We start from the raw sequence: 12,500 nt of genomic DNA on the forward strand, positions 1-12,500 counted from the left end.
AGAACTAAAATCTCCGAACTGTCATAAAACCCCACAAAAGTCTGTAAGCGTCTGTCTGCACATTTCTGTATTTCGAGCTTTATCATGCACATGTATGGGTGTCTGTATGCAAAAGTCTATCAATCAATCTCTGTGTATGTATGTCCGTATGCCGAAGCCTATCAAATTTTGTGAGTGCATGTCTTTATGCCGACGTCTATCAATGTATGCACACTATGTCTGTGTATGTGTAATCTGTATATCAAAGCCTGTCAACGTAAGCGTATTATGTCTGTATGCCAAAGCCTCTCAATGTTTGTGTATGTATGTCTGTGTGTGCAAGTATGTATGCCACAATGCTTATACCATGGTCAAGGAAATAAGGAAGCACAAAACATACACAATCATCAGAACGTTTTTTTTTTCTTGTCGCCTGGTCTCAAAAGAAAACTAATACGTGTCTACAAACTGTGATTTTGCTTTTATTCATCTCTTTAGCCAATGAACACAATTTCAAATCCATGTCAATACACCATATATTTTTCATATATAAAAACGGAAATTGTTATAGTAAAATACAACTATTTACAACACATGTTCGTCTTCATATTCCTCTTTCTGAAACAACAATAACAAACGAACGAACGAACGAACGAACAACAATAACAACAAAAATGCCGAGATATGTATGAAAGCAGCACCAATCATGAACCAGCATGATGACAGTGTAATATTTGTGTGTCACGTGCCGGTCTTTTCTTGCAATACATTTCATTACTTATCTATCTATCTATCTATACAAGGGGACCGTGTTCACTTATATGTATTGTATGCGTTTCTCCACCATGTAGTTATATCTGTATAACTATCAGCACTATCTAAAAAAAAAAAAAAGAAAAGTTATTTACATCGGGTTTAAGATAATTCATTCAAAACGTTTAAACAGATACCAGCCCCCTCACCGGAAAAAAAAAAAATACTGGACTTCTCTCTCTGCCTTCACTCCTTCCAGCTCATGTCATGTCTATGTTAACCTGGGGTTCCAGCTATAATCTCTAATACAGGACACAGCCACTGATGTCCACCCGCATGGGTCACTCCAGGGACCGTATTCAAGACAAAATTCACATTTCCTGAAGGCAAGTTACCTTTGATTTGGAAGGAGCCCGCGGGTACAGCTTACTTTGAAGGTTTTAAGTTATCTTCCTGTTCACGAAACCGTAGTGCACTCGGGCAGCCAAACAATCGCCTATAATTAAAAATCCAGGCGATTCCCTTCAGCACGTGGTCATTTACTTCTCAACACGTCACAGTTCAGTAGCAAAACACGGGCAAATCGCAAAGCATGACTGTTTTCTCTCTCGACAAAAAACAGCGCTACAAAACGATCCGCCATGTTTACCTCTGCTTCGTCAGCAGTCACCCTCGGCAAGTAGTAAGGGCAAATTTTGCTATGGGATATGAAGACTCGCGGATAGACTCGAGTGTTCCTGAATACCAGATACTGCTTACCCTCGCGCAGTTTGCCTTGCCTTTGGTAGATTTGCTCGAAGGTACACATTTACCCGCAGGCACGACGGTCTCTTGAATACGGTCCTGGGAAGAGAGTGATCGACCCCTGTTTCAGTCACTGCGGCTCACACAGCCCCAATAATTGCCTGTGCTGCAGATTTCAGTCTCAGCCAAAAGTTGAAACAGCCCATTAAAAAAACAACAACACCAAAACAACAGATTATGACATTCCGCACCCATCAACTGAAAGCGTTTCATTGACAATTTTTTTTTACGGTTTGTGGATCATCACGTTGAAAGCTTTATGTCTACAGATTCTGGCAGGTTCATATCGTTCAGGTAAAAGCGTCATATCCATCAGGTGAAAGTGTTAACATATTTCGACGTTTCGTATCCAATATATTAAAGCGTCATGTTAACTGATTTTGATATTCCATATTCATCAGGTGAAAGCGTCATATCAATGGATTTTGACATTCCATATCCATTATGTTAAAGCATCATAATGGATTTTGACATTCCATATCCATTATGTTAAAGCATCATAAAAATGGATTTTGACGGTTCATGTCCATCATGTTAAAGCATCACGTTAACAGATTTTTACAGTTTATAGCCATCATGTTAAACCGTCATTTTAACGATTTTTGGCACTTCATATCCATCAGGTTAAAGCGTAATGTTGACTGATTTTGACAGTTCATATCAATCATGTTAGACCTTTATGTTAATGGATTTGGTAGTTTATATCCATTATGTTAAAGCGCTATGTTAACGGATTTGACAGTTCACATTCAACCCGTTAAAGCGTCATGCTAACAGACTGTAATGGTCCACATCCAACATCAAAAGCCGTATGCCGACACAATTTATGATTCTCAAAGTTCACATCCACGTATTTATGCCGTTTTTGGAAATGATGACAGTCTTCATCCATTGGTCTAATGAGTTATGATAACGAAAATTGTATGTCTACGTCCATGAAGTTAAAGCGTTATGTTAACTCTTTCCATACTAACGGCGAAAGACACGACGTTAACAGCGTTTCTCCCCAATTACCACCATCAAAATACTACAAGCGGAAGGCTCTTACACTAAAGAGGTGAATGTTGACAAAGAATACCACAATTCTGACGATGGAAGCTAAAGGTTGGGTCATTCAGACACCCACTGGACATCCGAGGGGTCTGTGTAGAGGAGAAGAGAGGGCTGGCCGTACTGAGTGAGTTAATATATTCTGGCAGTCTTTATCTACTAATGAAACTAAAGCGTTGTGTTGATGCTTCTTACAATCCATACACATCGTTCTAAAGCGTTATGACTGCAGATAACGACAGTACAACGTAAATGTCGAAAGCAGTGTGTTAACATCATTATTTTCTCTCTCTCTCTCTCTCTCTCTCTCTCTCTCTCTCTCTCTCTCATTCTCTGTATGTATGCATGTATGCATGTATGTATGTATATATGTATGTATGTATGTATGTATGTATATATATATATATATATATATATATATATATATATATATATATATATATATATATATATATATATATGCATGTATCAATTGTCGTGCTGCATTATGTAAACAGATGATGGTAGTCCATAGGCAGCAATTCATAAAGCATTATGATGCCTGATTTTGAAATTGTGACACTCGGTTACCTAAACTGTGATAACAACATACCTTGACGGTCGACACTTACAAGTAGGTTATAAAGCACCGTTACAGGAGATCTCCACAGTCAACACCCATAAACACGATGCTTTTTGTTTACATATTGTAATTGGTCTCTCCATGAATAAAAGTTCATAGCGCTGTGTTTAGTTAAACCCATTCAACCATGGATATTGTCATAGCCTCGGCAGGTGTCAATGCCATATACATGTGGATAGAAAACATTTTGTATTTTTTTTTGGTATTTGTATTTCTTTTTATCACAACAGATTTCTCTGTGTGGAATTCGGGCTGCTCTCCCCAGGGAGAGCGCGTCGCTATACTACAGCGACACCCATTTTTGTTGGTATTTTTTTCCTTGCGTGCAGTTTTATTTGTTTTTCCTATCGAAGTGGATTTTTCTACAGAATTTTGCCAGGAACAACGTTTTGTTGCCGTGGGTTCTTTTATGTGTGGCTAAGTGCATGCTAGCACACGGGACCCCGGTTTATTGTCTCATCCGAATGACTAGCGTCCAGACCACCACTCAATGTCTAGTGAAGGGGAAGCCGTGATTCGAACCAGCACGCTCAAATTCTCTCGCTACCTAGACGGACGCGTTACCTCTAGGCCATCACTCCACAAATTTCGCGTGGACACTATACGGAAATACTGTTAAAGTTAATTCCCTTTCTTTGCGGTTTATGTACAAGGAGGAATGTGAAAACCGTTTTAGTGGGGTTAAATTTGACGCCAAAGCTCGGGCGCGGGATTCAATGAGTTATCAAGACAATTTCACAGTCTACATAATTATGTGAAAAAGGAATTTTGCACTCCAATCCATAAGTATAAAGCGCTGTGTAAAGATGATAATTATATTCCAATAGCCTCCACCACTGACATGTTCACACACATCTGCATGTGGTATTCTATGTATTTCAATTAAGGGAAATGACCCACCACATCCGTTGGTCTGCAGGGCATCAAATGTCAAATGAGTTGATTACGAATGGACCATTTGATAACCCCCCCCCCCACCCCCCCAAAAAAAAAACAAACAAACAAACAACAACAACAAAACAACAAACAAAAAACCCAACTTAAAAACCACGCACACACAAAAATAAAAACCAACAAAACCGACAGTCTTATCTTATTAACAATTTAAAGGCGTTTATGTACGTGTTTGTGTGTTCATGCGCGTGTTGGGATATTGGAGTAAGGCGGCCGGCGCATCAGTCTAGGTCCATCTACCTGCCTGCAGCCTACGTACGTGCAGGGCACACGCTGGAAGTCGGGGGGGGGGGGGGGGTCTGAATGGAGTAGTCATCCGCATCCTGAGCCTGTATGGGGACATCATCCACTGATCTAAAAAAATATATAATATATTTTTTAGATCAGTGGACATCGTTGGACTTTCAATCTGAGGGTCCCGGGTTCGAATCACGGTGACGGCACCTGGTGGGTTAAGGGTGGAGATTTTTACGATTTTCCAAGTCAACATATGTGCAGACCTGCTAGTGCCTGAACCCCCTTCGTGTGTATATGCAAGCAGAAGATCAAATACGCACGTTAAAGATCCTGTAACCCATGTCAGTGTTCGGTGGGTTATGGAAACAGAAACATACTCAGCATGCACACCCCCGAAAGCGGAGTATGGCTGCCTACATGGCGGGGTAAAAACGGTCATACACGTAAAATCCCACTCGTGTGCATACGAGTGAACGTGGGAGTTGCAGCCCACGAACGCAGAAGAAGAAGAATCCCCTTGCCCGTATACGCAGAACCTCACACACCTTTTGTCTTTGTCCCTTTTTTCCCCTTCTCTACCCCTTCTCTCTCTCTCTCTTTTCTTCTTCTCTCTCATTCCAGGGAAGAGGCAGTGGTGTCAGTCCAGCAGCGTCTTGAGGTCGTGCTCGAAGACGGCGATCACTAGCATGATGCCGACTCCGACAGCCATGCCGGCAGACTGGACACACAGCTGCCCCGCCATCCCTTCTCCACGCAGCGTCAGCTCGGGAAGCTGCAGGACACGGCACAGCACAGTGCGTCACAGCACAAGCACAGCAATTGACATAAAAGTATGGCACTTCACAGCACAGCACAGCACAGGGCATGATAGCACGAGAGAGTACAGAACAGCACAGCGTAGTGACAGTACAACACAGCACAGCATGTGAGAGCACAGCATAGCACATGACAGCACAACACAGCGCGTGACAATACAGCACCGCACGTGACAACACAGCAGAGATCGTGACAGCACAGCACAGCGCGTGACAACACAGCAGAGCAACTGACATAACAGTATGGCACTTGACAATACAGCACAGTTCGTGACAACACAGCACATCACATTGCAGCACAGCACAGGTCGTGACAACACAGCACATCACATTATAGCACAGCACAGCTCGTGACAACACAGCATAACACAGCATGTGCGATCACAGCACTGCACGTGACACATAACAGTACGCATTTGAAAACACTGCTGAGCACGTGACAACACAGCACAACACACCACATCACAGTACAGCATTGCCAAAACAGCATAGCACGTGACAACACAGCACAGAACATCACGTGACAACACCGCAGAGCACGTGACAAAACAGAACAGCACTTGACAACACAGCACAGCACAGTACGTGATAACACAGAAGAGATTGTGACAACACAGCACAACACAACAAAGCTGAACTCATGACACTACAGCATAGTACAGCACATGAGAACACAGCACATGAAACACGCCTTTCTCAGGCAGTCGCGTTACCGGTTAATTGGCTGCCACTTCGCAGAGTACCAACAATAAACCAATCACAATGTACGTATCATGTCAACCAATGAGATGAAGAGGACCAACAAGAAGCTAGTCAAGACAGACATACCATGTCAACCAATGACATAAAGAGGACCAACATGAAGCTAATCAAGACAGACATACCATGTCAACCAATGACTAAGAAGCCAATCAAGACAGACGTATCACGTACCATATCAGCCAATCAGATGAAGAGGACCAGAAATAAGTCAGTAAAAAACGTACCTACCATGTCCACAAATGAGATGAAGAAGACAAAAACAACAACAACAACAACAAAAAGCCATGTAAAACAGACGTACCATGTCAACCAATGAGATGAAGAGGAGCAGAAATAAACCAGTCAAAAACGTACCTACCATGCCACCCAATGAAATGAAGAGGACCAAAAAATAAGCCAATCAAAAACGTACCTACCATGTCAACCAATGAAATGAAGAGGACCAAAAAATAAGCCAATCAAAAACGTACCTACCACGTCAACCAATGAAATGAAGAGGACCAAAAACATAAGCCAATCAAAAACGTACTACCATGTCAACCAATGAGATGAAGAGAACCCCCACCCCCCACCCCGAAAAAAAAAAGAAAAGAAAAAAAAAAGCCAATCAAAAACGTACCTACCATGTCAACCAATCAGATAAAGAGGAAAACAACAACAACAACAACATAAGCCAACCAAAACAGCCGTACCATGTCCGCCAAGGAGATGTAGAGGAACATGCCGGCCACGGCGGGGAAGATCCAGAGGACGGCGCTCTGCACGTTGCCCAGGAAGACCCCCAGGACCATGCCAGCCAGACACAGCACGGAGGACAGCACGTTATACATCAGGGCCTGTCTCCACGGCATGCCCGACTTCAGCAGCATGGCAAAGTCACCTGGTGGGGGAACACACACACGGGTGAGTGCGCGATTACGCAAGCACACACAGACACAGACACACACAGACACAGACACACTCACACACACACACATATATACACCACACACACACACACACACACACACAAACAACAACAAAAAACACACACACACACACACACACACACACACACACACGCATGCACACATGCACACACACACACACACACACACACACACACACACACACACACACACACACACAAACGTAAGTTTTTTGTAGTGACGTCAGTGGTCTCTGGTGAAATTCATTGGGGCACACACACACACACACACACACACACACACACACACACCACTAGTTTGTGGGTACGTACCCTAGGTTATAGACACACATACACACGTCGTAGACATGTGGTGATGTCAATGTTCTGATGTTTCCCCACATGGGCACACACACACACACACACACACACACACACACACACACACACACACACACACACACACACACACACCACTAGTTTGTGGGTACGTCCCCTGGGTTACAAATACACATGCACACGTCAGTGATGGTAATGTCAATACAGTGGAATGCAATGATGTCAATGTTCTGAGGTTTTCGTCACATGGGTACACACACACACACACACACACACACACACACACACACACACACACACACACACGTCAGTGGTCTGTGGTGATGTTGGTGGTATGGTGTTATGGTCTATGGTGTTGTCCCTTGGGGACACACACACACACACACACACACACACACACACACACACACAACACGTCAGTAGTCTGTGGTGACGTCACATGAGCACAGTATCTCTCTCTCTCTCTCTCTCTCTGCATGTACAGAATAGTCCTTACACAGAGGTGCATACGTACCTATCTCACTGTACAGAATAGATGTACACAACAGTGCATATGCACAGTCCTACAGAACAGTGCACATGAACCTATCTATCTTTAAAAACCAGTCCTATGCACCAGCACACATATCAGTATCTCTATCTTATTGTACCAATCTCTCTGTACAGAACAGTCCAAGGCACCAGTGCACACGCACCCGTCTCTGTGTACAGTGCAGTCCTACACAACGGTGCACACGTACCTATCCATGTTGTACACAGCAGTGCTCACGCACCTGTCCACATACACAGCAATGCACACGTGCCTACAAAGCAGTACACACGTACCTTTCCATGTAAACAGTGTACACGTCCATATCCATGCACACAACAGTGCACACGTACCTATCCATGTACACAACAGTGCACACGTACCTATCCATGCACACAACAGTGCACACGTAACCTATCCATGTACACACAACAGTGCACACTTATCTATCCATGTACACACAACAGTGCAAACGTACCTACACAGAGGTGCACACATACCTATCCATGTACACAGCAGTGCACACGCGCCTACCCATGTACACAGCAATGCACTCGTACCTATACAGCAGTGCACACGTACCTATCCATATAAACAGTGTACACGTCCATATCCATGTACACAACAGTGCACACGTAACGTATCCATGCACACAACAGTGCACACGTACCTATCCATCTCCCCAAACAGTGCACACGTATCTATCCATGCACACAATAGTTCACACGTACCTACACAGCAGTGCACACGTACCTATCTATGTACACAACAGTGCATACGTACGTATCCATGTACACAACAGTGCACACATACCTGTCCATGTACGCAACAGTGTAAGTGTTCATCTCTGTGAGTGTGTGTGTGTGTGTGTGTGTGCCTGTGGAAGCTGCGATACTTAGACTAGAAATGAGTGTGTGGAGGAGGGGGGTAGAGGAGGTGCACGGTAATGCGTGTGTGTGTGTGTGTTGGAGCTCATGTACGTTTATATGTATTTGACTGTGCTTTCATATATGTGAAACTGCATGTTTGGTGCATTTCTGTTATGCATGTGTGGGTGTATGTGTGAATGTGTGTCTTCATATTTTACATTTATTCGCTTATTTATCACCATTGTTGTCTTATTTATTTATTTATTTATGTTTTATTATTATCATTTTATTAGTATTACTAATATTATTACTACTACCTTTTTCTATATTATAATTATTATTTATTTATTTATTTATGCAAGCTTATCTATTATTTATTCCCCCGTTTTTTTGGTTTTTTTGGTTTTTTTTTTTTTTGTTGTTGTTTTTTTCTCAAGGCCTGACTAAGCGCGTTGGGTTACACTGCTAGTCAGGCATCTGCTTGGCAGATGTGGCGTATATGGTTTTATCCGAACGCAGTGACGCCTCCTTGAGCTACTGAAACTGAAACTGAAACAGTGGACACGTACCCACGCAGCAGTGCACTCGTACTTTTCTATGCACACACAACGGTGCACACGTAACCTATCAATGTACACACAACAGTGCACACGTACCCATATCCATGTACACAGCACTACAGGTGCACACGTACCTATTTCGTGCGGCAGTTCATGGCAGCAGACGGCAACAGCGGTGCTCAGACCCCCAGTGATGCTGTTGGCGAAAGCCGCTCCCATGGCCAGACCGTCGCTGAAGTTGTGGATGCCGTCACCAAAGATCACCATCATCGCCACTGCCGACATGGACCGCGGCGGCTCCTGGCCGTGACTGTGGCCATGGCCATGGCCATGGCCGTGACCGTGACCTTCGTCTCCAGCTCCGTCCTGCTTGGGAGAGGGCGACTGGTGGTGGTTGTGGTTGCGGTGGTGGGTTTTGTCGGGCAGGAAGCGCTGAGTGGAGTCATTAGGGTCCACAGAGGGTTCTTCGTCAGACAGGATGGCCGTCTCTCTGATGGGCATTGGGCCTGTGTCTGTGTCTGTGTCTGTCACACACACACACACACACACACACACACACACACACACACACACACACACACACACACACACACACAGTCATGTGTTAGTTTGTGACTCGGTCATGTGTTATGTGTGTGAATCGTTGATGCATAAATGTGTGAAATCGATGATGTACAATGTGTGTGAAATCGGTGATATCGTGATACGTATAATAATGTGAAATCAGTGGTGTATAGTGTGTAAATCGGTGATGTATCGTGCGTCTGTCTGTCTACGTCATCAAGTTCATGTACAGTCATATATATAGATTGATGATGCTTAATGTGTGTATCATTGATGTGTAATGTGTGAATTGGTGATATTCAAACTGTGAACGGATGATGTATAATGTGTCAATCAGGGATATGTAATGGAAGAATCGGTGATGTATTATGTGTGAATCGGTGATATATCGTGTGTGAATCGGTGACGTATAATGTGTGAATCGGGGATATGTAATGTGTGAATTGGTGATATGTAATATGTGAATCGGTGATGCAGTATGTGTGAATCGGTAATGTATTAAGTGTGAAATGGGTGAGGAATAATGTGTAAAATAGGTGATGCATACTGTGTGAAATGGGTGATGAATAATGTGTAAAATAGGTGATGCATACTGTGTGAAATGGGTGATGAATAATGTGTAAAATAGGTGATGCATACTGTGTGAAATGGGTGAGGAATAATGTGTAAAATAGGTGATGCATACTGTGTGAAATGGGTGATGAATAATGTGTAAAATAGGTGATGCATACTGTGTGAAATGGGTGATGAATAATGTGTAAAATAGGTGATGCATACTGTGTGAAATGGGTGATGAATAATGTGTAAAATAGGTGATGCATACTGTGTGAAATGGGTGATGAATAATGTGTAAAATAGGTGATGCATACTGTGTGAAATGGGTGATGAATAATGTGTAAAATAGGTGATGCATACTGTGTGAAATGGGTGATGAATAATGTGTAAAATAGGTGATGCATAATGTGTGAAATGGGTGATGAATAATGTGTAAAATAGGTGATGCATACTGTGTGAAATGGGTGATGAATAATGTGTAAAATAGGTGATGCATACTGTGTGAAATGGGTGATGTACAACGCGTGACATGGGTGATGCAATCGATGTTGTATAATGTGTGAATCGGTGATGCTCTGTGAACCTGTGATGTACTTTGTGTGAACGGATGATGTATAATGTATCAATAGGTGATGATGCATGATGTGTGAATCAGTGATATATAATGTGTGAATCGGTGATATATAATGTGTAAAATCGGTGATGTATAATGTGTGAATTGGTTGTGCATAATGTGTGAATCGATGATGTATAATGTGTGAATCAATGATGTATAATGTGTGCCTGTATGTCTGTGTCATCATGTCTATGCACAGTCATGTGTTCGTCTGTGAAACAGTGAGGTATGATATGAATCTGTCTACACGGCTGTCTGTCTGGTATCCTCTTGTGTGTGTGTGTGTGTGTGTGTGTGTGTGTGTGTGTGTGTGTGTGTGTGCGTGTAGGGTGCGTGCATCTTTGTGATGGTCATGGACTTTATATACATACATACAACATTGTACTCACATCATGATGTGGGTGTACATATCACTGCTGTACATATCACAATATGTATGTATGTGTATATATATATATATATATATATATATATATATATATATATATATATATATATGTGTGTGTGTGTGTGTGTGTGTGTGTGTGTATGTGCGTGTGTGCATGTGTGTGCGTGTGTGTGTGTTCGTGAGTGCATGCGTGTACCCCCATTGAATGGACCTGAGTATGCTGTTTCTATACAACAGAAGTACCTGCAGAAATAAGTTGCTGCCCAACGGCAGGAATCGTCTACGGCAATCCCTGAATGGGGTCTAGGTCAATGAAACGTGTATTCCGTTATTGTCTATCTGAATGCTAGCCACGAACTTACTGTCCGGTAGAAAAGTGACCACGTGGTTGGTTTCATCTGGGGACAATTCCAGCAGTTTCTGTTTCTTGTGGGCTTTTTTCTGCAACACACACACACACACACACACACACGCACAGACACACACACAAATCACACACACATACACACACACATACACACTCGCACACACACACACACACACACACACACACAGGACGTCTGAATACTGCTGGATGAAACACTCCGTTCTTACACACACACACACACACACACACACACACACACACACACACACACACGACTAAACATAGACAAACAGACAGACATACCCACACATACACACACTTTTTGGGAAATTTGTCAGTAACTGCTGCCAAAAACGCCAAAGCGTGCAGGAGTGATTCAATCTCTTGTTCAATATTTATATATTTTGATTTGCTTTTTGTTGCGTGGTTTCATGTAACTTTGCATGTGTGTCTTAAAAATCTTGTTCAGGTTTAAAATTGATTCTGATTCTGATTCGCACACACCCGTAGTATGTCATCAAAGAGGTCTTTGAAATGCACAATCACCCTTACGGTTAACGTGTTTGTTTGGGTTTTTTACTCACTTGTGTAAACAAAGTGAGTCTATGTTTTAACCCGGTGTTCGGTTGTCTGTGTGCGTGTGTGTGTGTGTGTGTCCGTGTGTCTGTGTGTCCGTGGTAAACTTTAACATTGACATTTTCTCTGCAAATACTTTGTCAGTTGACGCCAAATTAGGCATAAAATAGGTAAAAGTCAGTTCTTTCCAGTCATCTTGTTTAAAACAATATTGCACCTCTGGGATGGGCACAAAAAAGAAAAAAAGAAAAAAA

At 42.7% G+C, this 12,500-nt stretch overlaps 1 protein-coding gene across 2 annotated transcripts in view; it reads right to left on the reverse strand.

The window, feature by feature from the left end:
• Nucleotides 1-4,601: 4,601 nt before the first annotated feature.
• LOC143290452 (zinc transporter ZIP5-like) overlaps nt 4,602-12,500 on the reverse strand; it is a 20,987-nt gene continuing 13,088 nt past the window's right edge. For both annotated transcript variants that reach the window (XM_076599893.1, XM_076599894.1), the window contains exons 8-11: nt 11,666-11,744; nt 9,315-9,704; nt 6,669-6,856; nt 4,602-5,171 (exon numbers count right to left, since the gene is read on the reverse strand). In XM_076599893.1, coding sequence (XP_076456008.1) covers nt 5,037-5,171; nt 6,669-6,856; nt 9,315-9,704; nt 11,666-11,744 — 792 coding nt within the window. In that variant the 3' untranslated portion in view covers nt 4,602-5,036. The remainder of the gene's footprint in view (nt 5,172-6,668; nt 6,857-9,314; nt 9,705-11,665; nt 11,745-12,500) is intronic.

Source organism: Babylonia areolata, chromosome 15 (assembly GCF_041734735.1).
Source record: "Babylonia areolata isolate BAREFJ2019XMU chromosome 15, ASM4173473v1, whole genome shotgun sequence".
NCBI lineage: Eukaryota > Metazoa > Mollusca > Gastropoda > Neogastropoda > Buccinidae > Babylonia > Babylonia areolata.